The following is an 18,610-nucleotide window of genomic DNA, read 5'->3' on the forward strand; positions in this document are numbered from 1 at the left end:
GCAACAATTACTCAAGTTGCTTCCATCAATATCCACCCTTCCACCGGACACCACCACTGAGGCTTTTTACCTCTATCTTCTAGAAGGTTCACCTCCCTAAATTCCCTCAACTAATCACCTCAGTGGGCCTTCTTCAGCAGGACCTCCCATTTCTAAATTCCCGATCTCTGAGCTGCCTCTCACCAAATTTCGACTTGACCCTTGGAAGGAAGGGAAGCCACCCAGCTTTCTGTGCATTTCACCAGGGCCACGGGCTGGGGGAATTACCTTATCAGCACCTGTCCCACCTTAGTTCCAGGACTTTGGTGGCTCAAGGCTGAGGGGAAGCATGGTTGGGGGTGGGGGGCAGGGCAGATGGCCAGCGGGGGTTGGGTGCAAGGTGGGGTACCAGTCTTCAGGCTGGTGGGGTCGAGCAAAGGAACCGCCGGTGGAGGGCTGAGAGGGAAGGGCGTGGTTGTAGGGGTGAGGGAAGCAGGTCATGGGTGGAGGCGGTGTTGGGTAGGAGTAGGGGCAAGCAGGGGACTCGGGCAAGAAACCAGAGAAGGTGGCAGGAGACAGATGGGCCAGTGGCTGGAGCAGCGACCGCTCTTGCTTCCTCTGCTTAGCTCTGCGGTTCTGGAACCAGACCTGAGGAAGGGGGAGAACAGCCACGTCAGAGCCTCTCTCTCATATGGGGGTCCTGTCACGTCAGAGCCCCCTCCCCGTCGATGACAGAAGCTTCAGGTACCTAGCATAAGCCTCTCCCACACCGAAGAGGAAGGAAAGCTCTTCCCAGAGGCACAGCTGAGCTGGGCCTCTTCACAAAGCAAGACCCACACCGTCACCCCCAACCTGTGTCTAAATTTGTTCCACTGCAAATCTGGGGGAGTCCGAAATGTCAACTTCCCACGAGAGAGAGCTCAATTATGACACAATGGCATTTTTCCCTCCACAGAGAACAGGAAACGTCCCCGAGGGTTATTAGAGATTAAGACTGTACATGAGTTTAACGGTTAGAGACGGGGCTGGATTTAGGGTAGGGTTTGCACCTAAGATTAACTACCTCGATGGTTCGGATGGACGGAGCATCAGGCTGGCTGGGTTTCAAGGCCATGGTTAGGCATAAGGCTACGTATGCATGCAAACAGTTAAGATCGTATTTCTGTTGGAATTCCCATCCCTGTTAAGGTTGCGGGTAGGGTGTCGAAACTCCAGTTAGACCAGGTTAGAGCGTGGGTTCAGTTCCAGGGACATCCCCAATGCAGATGAGGCTGTGCTCTGGGGAACGCTGAGGGGACGGCTGTAATGCCTAGGAGAATTTAGACCCCAGTAGTTCCAGAGCCAAATCTGCATCTCTTCCCAGAAGAGGAGGGGGATCCCGGGGCATCACCTGGATTCTGGCCTCGCTGAGGCCTGTGTCGCGGGCCAGGCCCTCTCGGGCCCAAATGTCGGGGTACTGACTCCTCCCAAAGGCTGTCTCCAGCTGCTCCAACTGGGCCGGACTGAAGGTGGTACGGTGGCGGCGTCGGGAGTGGGGGCGACCCCTCTGTCCTCCTTCGGGGGAAAGCCTTGCTCTCCGCACTCCTGCACCAGAGAGCTTCCTGTAGGGCCGAGGGCTCGAGTCTGAGGATGGAGGGGAGGGCAGAGGTTGTGCGGAGTGGACCCACCTGTGCCCCCCGTTCTCCTCAGCGCCCCGCTGCTGCTTACACACTCTGCCCCGACCAGAAACCCTTCGGCTCTCACAGGCGGGGAACGCCGCTCAGCCTCGCCCCGCCGCCCGTCGGAGGGCCCTAACCCGCGCTCTGCTCTCCACACACGCTGCGCAGCCCCACTTCACGCCCTGGGGCCCTGTCTGCCTCCCTTCACTGAATGCCCACGCCCACGGAACATGCCCGGGCACCGGGCGCCCCTGTCTGGGCACGTGGACTAGCCTCCCGGGTCTCACCCCGTGGGGCTCCTCTGTCCGCGTCTCTATGACCCCCCACCCCCACCCCCGTTCCCGGCTCTGCAGGCTCACGTTCAGCGCACGCCTTCTGGAGACTGCTCCCGCCCTCCTAGGCCCTGCAGCTGGGCAGATGAAACATCCCTCCCTCTTCCGCTCAGGCCCACCCTCCCCTCACACGCATTTCGCCTTCTCGCCTACCCCGGCCCTGGCCCTGGCCCTGGCCCGGCCGCCGGGCTGCAGGAACCTGAGCTCGTGGGAAAGGCTTGCCTCTCCTCCCCACAGGCTCACTAAGCCCCCACACTAATTAGTCTGAGAGCCAGCCGGGGAAGGGAGAACACGGAGCGAAAGGAAACACCTGGAAGGCACACACTGTGAAAAGGAGATGTCTGGAGCTGAGGCACCCATCCCCATGGGGACCAAGGGTGTGGCTCCCACCCAGCGCTCCCTGTCCACCTGGGGGACACACATGCGTGGAGCCGCTGGTCACAGGGGATCCCAAGCCCTGGCCCCTGCAGCTGCCCACCTCCGAGGAGGCCGTGCGGTGGGCGACCTGGGAGCGCGGGAGCGAGGAGCTGGATTTCAGCTTCACCCCCCCCCCCCCCCCACCACCGCGGGTGCTGTTCAGCAGCCCGTCCATGCTCGGGTCCCATCTGCGGGTCCTGTCTGCGAAGCCCAGGACTTGTCCCTCCCCATGCTTTCTGAGATGCCCGAGGTTTTCGCATTCTCGGATTCTGCTTTTTATGCCCCCTCCTCACCCTCCTCGTGGGGAACCACTGCCCCCCCAGGAGCCTAAGCATGGAGCCCCCACCCCTCACGGCCACCCCACCTGCTGCCTCAGAACCAGCCCAGAGATTCACTCACCCACCGTGGAGGTCAGAGTCCCAGGGGCGGGGTAGCTCTGGGGCCAGAGGCTGCTGCAAAGTCGCCCCTTCTTGTGCTTACCCTGCTCACTCCTGCCTTCCGCTTCCATGGCTAACAACAAAGACCTAAGACAGTCCCGTCTCCCGTGTCCCCAAGTCTCTGCTCCTGGGTCAGTCTTTCTCTGGTCTGTCGGTTCCCCTCCACGCCTCCTTCTCCCTCTGTTTATACCTCTGGCTCTATGCGTGGTTGTAGATACAGATAGATGTCTTGGCCTTTCTCACTGTCTCTCCTTTTTTCTAAATTTTTTTCTAATTCCCCCTTCCTTTGCCTGAGTATCATTGCATTCTCTCTGCCTTGCCCGGACCCTGTTTCTCCATTCGTGCCTCAACTTCCCGCTGCCTGCCCCGTCTCCCGCTCCCTGTCTCCGTGATGCCGTCCTATCCCTTTGCTCTCAGCTGCCTACTTTCCCAGCTTGCAATCCCACACCACCTCCTTCTCCCTGAGCCTTGGAGGAGTGACCTGCTCCTCGCCCCTGGGGGCCCGTCCAATCATTGCCTGGCCACCAGAGCCCCCTTCTTCAGGGGAGGATCACAAGCCGGATGAGGGAAGGTGCTCAGTTGGAGGGTCCAGGGACTGGGGCCAAGAGCTCGTATTCCCAGAGGACCAAGTTCTTTTGTCCTGTTAAATCCCCTCCTGGGAGCAGGCAGGATAAGAAGTAAATGCATTCCTCCTAAGACCCTTCCTCAGAACCCCACCTTGGGGAAAGGGGGTGCAAATGCAGGCCAGGAGCAGGGCCTGCCTGGCATCTCAGCATGTGGGTGATATCCAAGGACCTGTTTCCAAGAAACTAAAAAACTAAAAGACACCAGTGCATTCTGGCCCCTTCTGGATGCCCTGATTCTGAGAATATACTAGATGTACCCCACCCCCACCCCCACAGGACAACCTGAACCACAGAATGAATGTCCAGCAGGACACTGCAGTTCTCACGTATGGTCTGCTTTCTTCCCCCAAACATCACCTCCTCGTTCACTCAGACCCCCGGGGACTCCGTGACCTTCCAAGGTCACCCAGACATTCAGAAAACCCTGACCCTCAAAGAGCATTGGAATTCCAGGTGCATCCTGACCCCTTGGACTTGTGGACTCTGCAGGAGACTGAGAGTCCCACCACATCCTGACATTCCGATTCTTCAAGGAAACCTTGTAGCACCCAGAAGGATACCCTGACACCCACAGTATTCTGCTTCTTGAAATTGCTTAGACCCAAAAAGTCCATTCTGACACCTGTAGGGCATCCTGACCCTTTAAAGACAACCTGATACCCCAGGACTCTAGGATTCTCTAGGACACACTGAAATCAGAATGTTCTGCCTCTACTAGAAGATACCCCTGACCCTGCCATGAGGTCCTGACCTCTCAGGACACACTGACCCAATGAGGACACCCTGCCCCTCTTGGAAGGGACAATCTGGATCCCTAGGTCATGCTAATCTTTCACACACAACCTTTAAAAGCACCCTGACAATTTAAGACCAAAAAAAAAAAAAAAAATCCTCTAGGATCTTGATGTTTCCAATATGGCCCATGATCAACAGCACCAGCAGCACAGGAGAGCTTGTTATAAATGCAGAACTCAGCAGCGCCCCCTTTGTCCTACTGAACCAGAATCTGCATTGTAACAAAACCCCTGGGAGAAATGAATGTACATTTCTCTTCATCAGCTCAGGCTTCCGTAACAAAATACCCAAGGATGGGTGGCTTCCACAGTAGACAATTATTTCTCACAGTTCTGGAAGTGCAAAGTCCAAGGTCGAGGGGCCAGCTGATTCGGGTCCTGGTGAAGACTCTGTTCCCAGGTTGTAGACAGATGCCTTCTGTGTCTTCACGTGGCAGAGAGAGAACCACCTCTGATCTTTCTTCTTCTTCCTGTCCGGATACTAATCCCATCACTGGGGCCCTCCCCTCATGATCTCATCTAACCCCCATCAAAGGCCCCACCTCCAAATGCCATCACACAGGCATTAGGGCTTCAACATATGAATGGAGGTGGGGAAGACGAAAACATTTAGTCCATAACCGTATTAAAGCTGAGCAGCATTGATCCAAGACACCCACCTTTCTCCCCCAACCCCAGTGTAGACTGTGATGTCCTGGAGCAACCCGAGCCCCAGGGCATCCTGACCTCCTAAGACCCAGTAACAAGTAGTCAGCTTGGATACAAGCAAACACTGAATTCCAAAACATCCTGCAGCCTCGAGATACCCTAACCCTACAAGGAAACTCTGCCGGGCCATCCAGGACAGCCTGATTGCCCCAGGATGCTCTGATATTATGAAGAAACTCTGACCCACTACCCCCACTCTGCAAGGACGCTGAGACACTGCCAGTTTGACTTGCCATTCCAGAATACCATAATCTCTCAGGGGCTGGGAGGCTTAGAGGCATCTGGTCTTCCAGGGGGCATGCTGATTCCAACCCCCAACCCTGACCATCAAGGAGGCCTGACACCCAGGATCCCCTCATGCTACAAGAAGAAGAATGGTGTAGAGGGGAGGAGTGTAAGTTCTGAAGCCAAACAGCCCTGGGTTCAAATTCCAGCTATACCCCTTGCCATGCCATGTGATCCTGGGCTCATTTCTTAATATCTCTGTGCCTCAGCTTTATCATCTGGGGATAATAATACAGTTGGTTCTCTTTTTTTTTTTTTTTTTAATTTTTTTATTTATTCATTTGAGAGGGAGAGGGAGAAGCAGACTCCTGGCTGAGCTGGGAGCCCGATGCGGGGCCTGATCCCAGGACCCTGGGATCATGACCTAAGCTAAAGGCAGACGCTTAACTGACTGAGCCACCCAGGCGCCCCTGATTCTCTTTATTTGATGTAGTTGTGTTCCATAAAGTTACTACAAACACTGAGTTAGTGAATGTTGAACCATTGCTCCAAAAGACAGGTTCCTGTGAGCCCCTAGCCACATTTTCTTTTTTCTTTTAAATTCATTTATTTGAGAGAGAGAGAGGGAGAACCCACAGAACACATCAGAGAGAGAAACTTAAATAGATTCCCTGCTGAGCACAGAGCCCAACACTAGGATGGATCTCACGACTGAGAGCAGAGCCAAAACCTAGGGTCGGAGGCTTAACCCACTGAGCCACCCAGGCGCCCCAGGCCACAACATTTTCATCAACTGATCAATACATAACCTTGTTGTATGTGTTTCTGTTTAAAGGTATCTTATTTTGGTATATACTGCTAACTTACTAACACTGACCTCAGGGCCAACAGCCCTGTGGCTCACGCCTGAACAAGGGCTAGAGAGCACAGTATTTTCTCCCTAAAGCACATGGCGGCCTTCCTGCGCTTAGCCCTTCAAGAACTTCGCTCAGAAGCCACATTACGCAGCAAAATTACCCAAAAAAGCACAAAAATGCGAGAAATGGCGGCACTTAAGAGACTGCAAAAAGACACCTGTTTATAGTATGGAAGTTAAAATAAGAAGGCAGAGCCGCCGCTTTGTTTGACCTCAGCTGGGAACGGGGCAGCTCAAAGTTTTCATCCCACTACGCACGGCTGCAGATGACCACCCAGGGGCCAGAGTATTGCAGGAGAGTAGTGACCTTGGGGTTTCAAATAAATTTTAGTGAGTAGGTGACTTCCCAAACACGGAATCCACAGATAGTGAGGATCACGATGGTGGAAGACGTGAGGATTGAGAGTTAATGAAAGAGAAGCATTTAGGACGTACCTTGAATGTAGTAAACATGGGCAAAAATGCTACTTTATTTCATTTATTATCCTTCTTCTTACTACTACAGTCCCTGGGAGACTCTAGCCCTCAGAGTCATTCTGACCTTATCTGATTCCTGAATCCCTAGGGCACAGGGTTGAATTCAGTCCCTAGGATACATGGCCCTCCAAGAAGTGTTGACTTCCACACCTTACAGTCGGCATGATGGCCTGAACTCACAATGTTCCTCAACCCTCTAGGGCACCCAGAACCTAGACCATGGACATGTACATATCCAGACAAAGGCACGGTGAGATTTGGAAAACTCTGACCCTATAAGGAATTCCCTGACCTGAAAGGATCCAGACACTGAAAAGGCATCCTGCACACACACCCCCTCACTCCCCCCCCATCCATTCAGAAACCCCGGATGGCTCTTATTTTGCAAAGGGCATGCTGACATAGAAAAACCACTTAATCCCCAAGGCCCCCAACGCAGGAGATAAGAGAGAAAGGGGGAGAGGGAGGGAGAGAGGGAGGAAGAAAGAGAAAGGTCTTAAATCAATTACTAACCTTTATCTTAACGAACTAGACAAATGAATGTCTAGTTGCAAATGAAACCCAAAGTAAGAAGAAAAAAGAACATAATAGAGATCAGATTGTTGACGAAGATTTTTCCTGGACAAAGCCTGAGTCGAGCTCCTTCTCTTAGGCCCACTCGTGTACTTCCTTGTAAACCCCAGTTTCAGCAAGAACCCTTCAAAGTCAGTTTAACCAGAATCTCCCACCCTTGATATCTGGTTACCCTCCATCCCTGGTAGGGTTCCTCAACTTCCACCCTCCCTCAAGTGAGGTGTGTTCACCCTGAGCTGTCTTCAGCAAAGAATCCTGTTCAGTCAGTCTAACTAGAATCTTCCACTATACCTGGTGTCCCTCTTAGCAACTTTCCATCCATTGCCCTTCACCTTGCTCCTTGACTATAAATTCCAACTTGCACATGCTATATTCTGAATTAAGCCTGGTTCTTATACTTAGGACTCCTTTCCCTTATTGCAATAATCCTGAATAAAATGTTTTTGATTCTGATTTTTCTTTGACAATTTAAATCAATGAAATAGAAAACAGGTAATAGTGAAAATTAATAAAACTGAAGGCTGGTTCCCTAAGAAAATGAAAAACACTAGAATCTCTAGCAAAGCTGATCAGGACAAAGATAAGACAGAAATGACTAATACAAAGAATGACAGAGGTAAATCAGTACAGATTCTAAAGATAGTAAAAGGATAGTAAGAGAATATTAAGAACACCTTTATTCCAGTAAAGTTGATAAATCAGATGAAATGGACAATCTTATGAAAGGCAATCTATCAAAGCTAACCCAACAATAAATAGATAAATGAGGTAGCTCTATATATAACTAATTACTTAATTATAGTTTAAAAAAACTTTCCACAAAGAAAACTTCAGGCCCAGATGGCTACACTGGTGAATTCTATCAAACTTTTAAGAAATATATAATAAAACTGGACACAAGTTCTTTCAGAAAATTGAAAAGGTGTGAGTACCTTCCCAATTCATTTTATAAAACATTATAATGACAGGCCAATATTCTTTATGAATATAGATTCACTGGGGATCCTGGATAAAACTTCAGAAAATCAGTATCTCATCATATCTAAATGGGATAATACATATGACCAAATGGGCTTTACCCCAGGAATGCAAAGTTGGATTAACATTAGAAATTCAATACATGCAATTCACTATATTAACAAACTAAAAAAGGAAAACCATCCCAATAGACATAGCAAATGCAACAGACAAAATTTAGCATACATTCATAATAAAACCACTGAGTAAAATAGGAACAGAAGATTTTCTCAACTTGATTAAAGTCACATATGAAAAACCTACAGCTAACATCATACTTAATGTTGAAAGGGAGACTACTTTCCCCTTAAAATTAGGAACAAGGGGTTCAGTAGGTTAACTGGTTGATTTAGGCTCAGGTCTTGTCCTCAGGGTCCTGGGATCCAGCCCCATGTGGGGCTCTGTGCTCAGCAAGGAGTCTACTTCCCCTCTCTGTCTCCCTCTGCCCCTCCCCCTGCTCATGCTCAAGCTCTGTCTCTCTCTCTCTCAAATAAATTTTAACAAATTCGGGACAAGACAGGAATGTATATTCTTACCACTTCTATTCAATATTGTACTGGAGGTTCCAGCCAGTATAATGAGGCAATAAAAAGAAATAAAAATGTGATGTAATTGGCCATATGTATTTAAACTTCATCCCTAGTTCCTGACACAAGAGCTTCTAAAACCCTTGGGATTTCCTGAGTGATGGGGAGAGAGGACCATATTTTGTTATGCATAATAAGGCCCTCGGACCACACCTAAATGTATGCTAATGAAATGACTCTTGGTGGGCCCCTAGCTAGCTTCAGGACAGGGGCTGGTTGCCAGAGGAACCACCGAGGTGGTTAGTCAGTTATAACTTTTAGCCCCAGTCCCTCGCCTCCAGGGAGGGAGGAGACACTGGAGATTATGCATTAATCACCAATGGCCCGTGATTTAACCAACATGCCAACATAATGAAATCTCCATCAAAATTCCTAAACTATAGGATTCAGAGAGCTTCAGAGAGCACCCAAGTGTTCGGAGGGTGGCACATCCCAGACTCCACAGGGCCAGAAGCTCGTGTACTCAGGGCCATCCCTATGGTGCCTCTCCATTTGGCTATTTGTATCTTTTATAATATCCTTTATAATAAACCAGTGATAGTAAAGTGTTTCCTTAAGTTCTGTGAGCCATTATAGCAAATTATCCAACCTGAGGAGGAGGTCATGGAACTCTCAATTTGTAACCAAATTAGACAGAGTGTGGGTAACCTGGGGACCCACTACTTGTAACTGGCATCTGAGGTTTGGGCAGACTTGTAGGACCAAGCCCTTAACTTCTGGGATCTACGTGAGGTCACGAAAGTGTCAGAACTGAATTTAATTGTAGGACATCCAAGTGGTGCCCTGAGAATTAGAGAATTAGTTGTCAGTGTGGGAGGAAAAGAAAAAAACAAAAAACACGACAAAACCCATACATTTGGGGTCAGAAGTGTTGTGAGCAGAAAATATCTTTATTAAAGGGCAACTGGATTAGAAAGAAAGAAGTAAAACTGCCTATGTGTGTGGACAAAATACTCAACCATGGAGAATTTCTAGTGGAATTATAAACAATCTACTAGAGCTAATTAGTGAGGTTAGCAAAGTTTTAGGATTCGAGAGCAAGATTTTTAAAAAATCATATAACAACAAACAGTAAGAAATTTAAATTAAAAAGCTAGTACCATTTACAGTAGCATAAAAATATGAAGTGTTTAGTGTTTAAAGCTGTCAAAAATGTGAGCAATCTGTCCACTGAAGACTAAAAATAACATTCATCAGAGAAATTAAAGAAAACCTTTTAAAATGAAGAAATATGCTATGCTCTTAGGTCAGGAGACTAAATGCTGTTAAGTAAGCTATCAATTCTTTCTTTTCTTTTTCTTTCTTTCTTTCCTTCCTTCCTTCCTCCCTCCCTCCCTCCCTTTTTTTTTTTTTTTTTTTTTTTTTTTTTGATAGAGCACAAGGTGGATGGAGGGGCAGAAGGAGGAGAGGGAGAGAGAGAATCCTAAGCAGGCTCCACACTCCCCGATCTGGGGCTCAGTCTCACAACCCCGAGATGACCTGAGCCAAAATCAAGAATCACAACCTCCACCCACTGAGCCAGCCAGCCACCCCAAGATGTCAATTCTTAATTGATAAAATTCCATGCAATCTCAATCAAAACTTCACCAGGCTTTTCCATAGAAACTGGCAAACTGATATAATAATTTATATAATAATGCAAAGAACCTATCTTGTCATGGGAGGGTACTAGCTGCAGAGGGAAGCCAGAAAACTTTTAGGATAATGGAACCATTCCTTATCTTGATTGTGGTGGTGGTTACATGACTGCACATGACTATCAAAACTCATCAAAGTGTTCCCTTAAATAGGTGCTGTTTATTGTCTATCAAATATAACTCAAAACCTGGAAGAATTAATTTTGGAGTAGGGGAAGAATAAAGGCATGAAAATTAACCAAATGAAAAAAATAGGCAATGATTAATTTCAGGAACATCCAGAAGTTGTGTAAGAAAAAAAAAAGTGGGGCGTCTGGGTGGCTCAGTCGTTAAGCATCTGCCTTTGGCTCGGGTCATGGTCCCAGGGTCCTGGGATCGAGCCCCACATCAGGCTCCCTGCTCAGCGGGAAGCCTGCTTCTCCCTCTCCCACTCCCCCTGCTTGTGTTCCCTCTCTCGCTGTGTCTCTCTCTGTCAAATAAATAAATAAAATCTTTAAAAAAAGAAAAAAAAAGTTAAGTACACCCACAGTGTATAACAGAGTCAGAATGTTGATAATAAATATTGATATGCCCCAAATTGTGATGTGCTTTTATTAGGAGGATTTGAGGAAGAGGAAATGGGACAGTCACCTGTCAAATGGGAAGAGGGTAGATAAGACTGCAAATCAAAGGTCAAAAATAGCGCTATACACCTGAAACTAATATAACATCGTGTGTCGACTATATTTCAATGAAAAAATAGCATTATAAGCATATTATTTAGACAAATATAAAAGTGCTTACAAGGCCAGTGGGACCCTGCGGGGGGGGGGGGGAGATAAAGGGTTAGGGGACTGGGTTTTCCATCGAAAGACTTGTTTAACTTTTAAAGCTGTGCTAATATATTTATTTGATTAAAAGAATTTTAAACATTAAAAATGCTTGGGAGGGGGCACTTGGCTGGCTCAGTCAGTAGAGCATGTGACTCTTGATCTCAGGGTCGTGAGTTCAAACCCCACACTAGGTGTACAGATTACTAAAAAAATAAATAAACTTAAAAAAATGGTTGGCTCAATACTTGATTGATTTATTTTTTATATTCCTTCATTATTAATAAAAGCACTGAAGGCCATCTTCCCCATAGGTTTTTATGTTAATTTTTTCTTTAATTTAGAAATCATTTTGGTTTTAATATTCCTTTTGATATGAAAATTGTGATCACTGTTTTACATTTTATCAACTGGATACTTCTTTTTACATTTTGATTTTTGGTTTCCAAGTTTTGACTACGTATGGAGACTGTAAGATTATGTATTCTATAAAATCAATGTTTGGGGACTCTATTAATAGTTCTTTGAGGTAGCCTTAAAAATTGGTCAATATTTGTGTTGTTCCCTGGGTTGGAAAAAGAATGTGTAATCTCCATTTACAGGGTGGAAATATATGTCTTTTAAATCAGATTTCTTCACTGTTTAAATAAAATCTCTGCCATATTTTTTATTAACTACTTTATCACATTCTGGGAAATGTATGTTATATTAAAGTCTGTCATTAAGATATTAATTTAATCAAACTTTAAACATTTTTATGAGCCTTTGCCTTATGAAACTGTTGTTACATTGTTTCATTTGGTGTTTCATATGAGTTTTTCCCTTATTATCATAAGATACTACTCTTTGGGGCGCCTGGGTGGCTCAATCAGTTAAGCGCCCGACTCTTGATTTCAGTTCAGATCAAGATCTCAGGGTCATGAGCTCGAGCCCAGAGCTGGGCTCTGCACTCAGTGTGGAGTCTGCTTGTCCCTCTCCCTCTGCTCCTCTCTCTTGCCTTCTCTCTCTCAAATAAATAGATTAATTAATAAATGAATAATATCTTAAAAAAAAAGCTGTTACTCTTTTATGACTTATGCTCCTGGTTGACTTAATTACTGCTTTATCCATAATTAATAATGTCACTCTTATTCTCTCAATTTTTACCCAAACATCTCTGCCCAACTTTGTGTTCTTTTTTCTTCTTTTTTAAAGGTGAGTTTTGAAAACACATCTTTTAAAAAGTTTGCGTTGTGTATGACATACAAATCCAAACTTAGAGACACACACCCAAGTTCCAATAGCCAGCAGATACCATTTAGATGACTACATACACACCCCATCCCCAGGACCCCTACCCGGTCTACAGGCGAGTATCTCTAGGCGGTGTCTCTGGTTTCCTGTGCCGAGGACACAGTCACACTATTACAGAGATTAAAACACAGATTTGAGGTTCTGTTCTTAATAATTACTTTCTTAGTACAAATTCACAAATCAAACTTTGTATTTGAGGGAAGAAAGAATGCGGGGTCCTGAAACCTTAAGGATTCTACGAGAGAGTCAGTGCAGGGGCAAAGTGTACAGAACAGAGCTGCTATGAGCGAATGTGGGCCAATTTCACCAGCTCCATGATTGTTCTTCAGGTCCACTTTGGGCACAGAGCAAGAGATGAGGTACATTCTGGGACACGGGCACAAGACAGACTTGAGGCAATTGGAAGCAGTAAGTCTGAGCACGAAGCTGAGTTGCTCTCACACAGAAATAGCTGTGTCCAGAGAGAATAGGAACAAAGAGCGGTTAGCATGTGTGCCTCCAGCGGAGCTATGGGGAATCCACCTTAGGGACACCCAACCTTGGCAACTATTGCTGCCCGGATCCCTAAGAAATCCCAATCGCCAGGGAACAAAGATCTATTTATTTGCTCCCAATCTTCCAAGCCAGACCTGGGAAAGCCACATCGTCTACCTCTACGGAGAAAAGGTTCCTCGGTCCCCAGCCCTGGCAGAGACCCTCCCATCATCGAGGGTCGAGCAAGGAGCCAGTGGACACGGAGGTCCCATGACCGCGTCTCCATATCTCCCAGCAACAGAGAAGAGCCAGGTGAGAAGGGCAGGGTACCTCCAACAACAGACAGATTCACAAGGACACAAACACACAGATGTACCTCTGGAAAAGCAGACACACGAAATCCAGCTGCACCTAAGCAGGTGGGAAGGGGACACACGTGCTGGTTTGACCCGTACAAGCCTTTCTCGCTTCAGGGCGTGCTGCCCAGGGCAGGACAGAGCAAGCTCACTCCCAAGGTGGACAGAGAAAGCAGCGGTGGAGGACAAAGGAGAGAGCTAAGGTTAGTGGTGTCGGGGTCAGTGACTGTGGGCTCCTAAATATCCTGCCCAAGAGCCATCCCCTCCCCCACACAGAGGCTCTTCGGGCAGCCATTCCAGACCCTCCTCTGCTGCCCCTACTCTCCACCCTCCCAGCAGTTCCTTCCCTAGGATTGTTCATCCACTGTTGTCTGTGACCACGGAATCGAGGTGTCCCAGAGGGAGGCTACTTGGATGCCCCGGTAAGTCTCAATGTAACCCACACTCCCAACACTGGGATAGAAACTCTCTCACAAGGAAGCATGGGATACTTTAACCTTGTTGTACTCAGTATTTGGCCTTCGTGGCTATCCAAAGGCGATTGCAAGAATCTCATTTGATATCCTGTTGTCCCTCTTTTATCTTCTCTTCTGTTTCCATTATGGGAAACCACGTCTTTACAGCCAGAACATTCTCCTGGGCTGGCCAGCCACTGTCTTGTTTTCTTGCTGCCATATCTCCCTCACCCCTCAACTTCTGCAGCCCACAGTAACCACGCTCCTTCTGGAGCTTCTTCGAGCTTCCGTCTACTACTGTTTTAGCTACCTGTGATCTGGGAAATAGTCCAGGTAATAAACAACATCCAACCTCCGCACTTTTCCCTTGAATTTCCTGATTGAAATCTCACAGTGATAGGCACCTTGCTGTCTCCATTTTATGTGTATCTTACAACAAACTTCCTAGGAATATCCCCTACAAGGTCCTCTGGCCAAGCAGCGGAGGTCACATCACAAACCAGTTCGCTGCCTCTCTTTCCCCCCTTTGCCTCAGGCCTTTGTTATCTCGAGTAATGAACGCAATCCCTCTCCTTTACTTGACTCCCTCCCCCCTCCCCCACAATGATTTCTTAGTCCTGGGATTATCTGCTGGAGGTACCACACGAATTTGCTCTATACCAATCAGTAAATCCCTTTGGTCCAATAGCAAAAAGAATCTGACTATATTATTGAATACATATATGCTATAAATGACTACATCATTTTCAAAAATATACCTTTGTTCTTCTATCAGAAATTAGAGGAATGTTTCACACAGCACCCTGAACAGCACGCTTAGGTCAGCCTTCCCAACAGCTGTGATCTATGGTTAGGTCAACTTGACAGCAGCTAAAATGTTAGAGACAAACCGCCAACCAGATCTTTCAAAACCCACACATTCTCCATAATCTGGGAAAATATAAATGCCACAGATAACATTTGTAGGTTCGTAATACAGCACTTAGTACAGAGCCTGCCACATGGTTAAGTTGTCCCAGTAAAGGGTTAGCTAATCAAATAATACCACACAGAAAAAAGCACTTCACCCTATTTGGATATCTAACTTTTACTGTCTCATGAATTTGGAAATATCATTTAACTACCCTGAGCCTCAGTTGCTGTATCTGTTAAGTGAAATTAGCTATCTCAATTATTAGACTAGGTTAAATACTACACATGGAAGTATCAATATAGGACACTCAGTAAATAAGAGTGGAATAAATGAGATGAGAGCCATTGGTAATTAAGCACTCTTGAAATTGAGGGTTTTCCTGTAAAATGATTATTCATCTTTAGTTAATTTTCTTTTTTTTAAAGACTTTATTTATTTGACAGAGAGACACAGTGAGAGAGGGAACACAAGCAGGGGGAGTGGGAGAGGGAGAAGCAGGCTTCCCGCTGAGCAGGGAGCCCGATGTGGGGCTCAATCCCAGGACCCTGAGATCATGACCTGAGCCGAAGGCAGATGCTTAACGACTGAGCCACCCAGGCGCCCCATCTTTAGTTAATTTTCAACCAAATGAATAAACTATTCCAAAATATATTTGCTCAAATGTTGACATATGATCTGACCCTGTGATGACGTGTTCTCCCCTGCACACATGGACGGAGACAACCAGACTACAGTCACAGAATTCCTTCTCCTGGGACTCTCTGGGCAGTCAGAGCAGGAAGACGTTCTCTTTGGGCTGTTTTTGGGAATGTACTTGGTTACCATCATCGGGAACAAACTCATCTAGAGTTTGTTCTACTCCATGAGGCCATCATCATCTTGGCCATCAGCGGGGACAGTCATCTCCACACCGCCATGTACTTCTTCTTGGCTAACCTCTCCTGTGTTGACATCTGCTTTTCATCAGTCACAACCCCTAAGATGCTGGTGAATCACATAGTGGGAAGCAAAGCTATCTCGTATGTGGAATGCATGACCCAGATCTACTTCTTCATCACTTTCATCAACATGGATGGGTTCCTCCTGAGTGTGATGGCCTATGACCGTTATGTAGCCATCTGTTGCCCACTCCACTACACCATGATCATGAAGCCCAAACTCTGTATCCTTCTGGTGGCAACATCGTGGGCCATTACAAACCTACATGCTCTCCTGCACACTCTTCTCATGGTCCAACTCACGTTTTGTTTCAACAATTCCGTGTATCACTTTTTCTGTGACCCCTATGCCATTCTAAGGCTGTCTTGTTCTGATACCTTTATCAATAACCTGATGGCATTCACTGTGGGGGGACTGATATTTCTGATGCCGTTTACATGTATCATCCTTTCATATGCTTATATCCTCTCCAGTGTCCTGAAGCTGCCATCTGCCCATGGAATAAGGAGGGCCCTGTCCACATGTGGATCCCACCTCACTGTGGTCTCCCTCTTCTATGGGGCAATCCTGGGGGTCTATATGCACCCTTCATCCTCCTACTCAGTCCAAGACATGGTGGCCACTGTCATCTTCACAGTGGTGACTCCCCTGGTCAATCCCTTCATCTACAGTCTGAGAAATCAGGACATGAAGGGAGCCTTAAGGAAACTAATCTTAGATTCTAGAATTAGAAAATTTTAGAGCTTAGAAGATTCTTGGATATCATATGTTGTTTCATTTTATAATCAGAGAACCTGAGTCCCAGATAGGTATAAACTCATCCAGGCCTATTCCTCTAATTCATGATATGTGATCATGCTCATACTTTCAATATGAGGCTGGTAGTTGCTCATAAGTTATAAAAGCATCAGTTTGTTATCTATAAAAAGGGCTGATTCTAAAACACTCATTTTACATGCAACAAAAACTCAGGATAAGACATATTTGGATATTTTTGGATGGTTCCAGCAACCGCATGAGACAGTGCCCACCACAATAGTTTGGGAATTTCAGAGGACTTTAGAGCTGGCACTACAAAGCATCAACTGCCCTCTTGGTCTCACATTAGAAGATATTAAAATTATTCCCAATTTACTGAGTCACAGAAAGGTTATTGTTACCAGGACTGTACAACTAGTAATTGTTGATTACGATATGGTCCTGTCTACTCTCAGGGTCATTAGTCATTACTGAGTTAGGTAATTTTCCCTCTATCCTAGGCTCAAGGCAATCCCTGGACCTCTCACAGATCAGAACCTTACCCCTACACTACTTCTCTCCCCCACTACCATTCTATATTTTTGGTGCTTGGCTATTCAGTGTGGGTGTCAGGAAGCTTCAGATAGTAGCTAGACTTCCTCATGGAACTCTTGGTATCCTTCAACTTTAAATGGGCTAAGAGAAACAGGTTCCCTCAATGCTGAAGTGTCCAGAGTTACTCTATCACCTTAGGGACATGAAAATATGAATTACAGGATTTGGGTGGGGACCCAGGACTTCTGATTTGAAGTCTAGAGTTTGTTCTACTCCATGAGGCCAAGCGTCCAAGAGTCCTAGCTTCTCCTACTCTACACCTGAGGGCTAGGAACCCGTAAGTCAGTTCCCACCTCCTCTTTCCTGGTGTCCAGAGGTCACTCCCCTGATCTCCAGTGGCCAGTCTTCAGGCCCCTCTCTGGCCTTCTTGCCTCTCACTTCTCTCCTTTCTCAATCTCCTCTGATCTCGTGGTTAATCAGTACTCTTTATACTCATCATCAGCTCCTCTCTGACTTCGTTCCGATACTGACCAACTCTTACCTTGACCACAGCAACAGGCTTATGGTGGATCTGCCTGCTTCCCGTGTCTCCTTGCACTTATCTATCCTGCATACAGGATCTGTTTAATCCTCCTAAATCACTGATTGCATCCTGTTAGCCAGTCTTTATATCAAATATTGAAGAAGCCAGAATAAATCCAAATATTACTTTGGAATATAAGGCCTGACATGACTTGCCTCAAGCTATCCCCACAATTTTGTCATCAACTCTCATATTCATCTGTTCCCTGACTTGTCTCTCCTAACTTTCTCTTTCCTTCACTCATTCTCTGCTGGAAGACTCCGTTTTTGTTTTTTTTTTTCCCCTGATTTTTAAAGACTAATTGTGCGTTTCCCTTAACTTCACTGATCACATCCCATAGGCATATATTGAGCACATAACTGTGCTTCTCAGATGTAGTAAATGAAATCCCTAATGTATATTGGTGCCAGTGGAAACCTGACTACGGGTGATAAACCTGATGTATCTTCCTGAACTGTGAGTTTGATTTGAGAAGTTTAGTGCAATATCAGTGTTTGAGATATAATAACACAGACCAATGTTGGTGTTTAAGGTTATAAGACTCATTTAGACTCATCATATTCTTTGCATTACCCATATCTATCCACATGCACGTCTCACCTGGTTATTACATTACACACTTATTTCAAGAAAGTACCATAGATTATGCATGGGCATATCCCCTACAATGCTTAGTAGAGTTTTTGTTCATCCCAAATAATCATGTGTTGACAAGTCATTGATAATGGGATAGGCAAGTCTAATGGAAGACTGGAAAGTGAACATTCCTAGACACAAAAAATCAGAGCAGTAAAATGTTTGCATCTAGGGAACTAGAGTACTGACAAATGTCCTCCAGAACATGGAAAGATTTCACTGAATTCTGGGACCCAAATAGGCAGCAGGGTTGAATGTAAAAGAGCCGTGGTTTGGGATATAGTTTTATTCCTCAGTCCCTCTCTCCCTCAACAATCAAAGGCTGGGTATGAGAAGGATGAAGATAGAGGAAAGTCAATGAACATACTAGATGGTGCAGAATCAAAGGGAAAATCACTCTCTATCCTCATGGTCCCCACCAATTCATCTTGGGGAGAAGTCGTCATTCACCATACAGCAAATTTGCCTTAAAGGAG

General features: G+C 46.2%; 2 protein-coding genes across 2 annotated transcripts; one reads left to right on the forward strand and one right to left on the reverse strand.

Annotated features, from left to right (window-relative positions):
• Positions 1–288: 288 nt before the first annotated feature.
• PROP1 (PROP paired-like homeobox 1) lies at positions 289–2,894 on the reverse strand. Its single transcript, XM_045886290.1, has 3 exons — positions 2,786–2,894; positions 1,370–1,602; positions 289–627 (listed from the first exon to the last, which is right to left on the reverse strand). Exons 1-3 carry the CDS (start codon positions 2,892–2,894, stop codon positions 289–291), a joined length of 681 nt encoding a protein of 226 aa, XP_045742246.1.
• Positions 2,895–15,392: 12,498 nt separating this feature from the next.
• Positions 15,393–16,363, forward strand: LOC123852151 (olfactory receptor 1f45-like). The gene is made up of 2 exons (XM_045886294.1): positions 15,393–15,522; positions 15,555–16,363. Exons 1-2 carry the CDS (start codon positions 15,393–15,395, stop codon positions 16,361–16,363), a joined length of 939 nt encoding a protein of 312 aa, XP_045742250.1.
• The last annotated feature ends 2,247 nt before the right edge of the window (positions 16,364–18,610 follow it).

This window comes from Mirounga angustirostris, unplaced genomic scaffold, assembly GCF_029215605.1.
Source record: "Mirounga angustirostris isolate CCGP_5_RB_7025 unplaced genomic scaffold, mMirAng1.0.hap1 SCAF_7, whole genome shotgun sequence".
Taxonomy (NCBI): domain Eukaryota; kingdom Metazoa; phylum Chordata; class Mammalia; order Carnivora; family Phocidae; genus Mirounga; species Mirounga angustirostris.

Bases quoted from the DNA above. Each gene is read 5' to 3' on its own strand.
- PROP1 (XM_045886290.1), bottom strand. From the start codon at position 2,894: ATGGAAGCGGAAGGCAGGAGTGAGCAGGGTAAGCACAAGAAGGGGCGA. The intron at 1,603-2,785 runs GTGAGTGAATCT...CTCCATCCTCAG, and splicing joins GACTCTGACCTCCACGGTGG to ACTCGAGCCCTCGGCCCTAC. The intron at 628-1,369 runs GTGATGCCCCGG...CCCCTTCCTCAG, and splicing joins TCAGCGAGGCCAGAATCCAG to GTCTGGTTCCAGAACCGCAG.
- LOC123852151 (XM_045886294.1), top strand. From the start codon at position 15,393: ATGGACGGAGACAACCAGACTACAGTCACAGAATTCCTTCTCCTGGGA. The intron at 15,523-15,554 runs TCATCTAGAGTT...TCCATGAGGCCA, and splicing joins TACCATCATCGGGAACAAAC to TCATCATCTTGGCCATCAGC.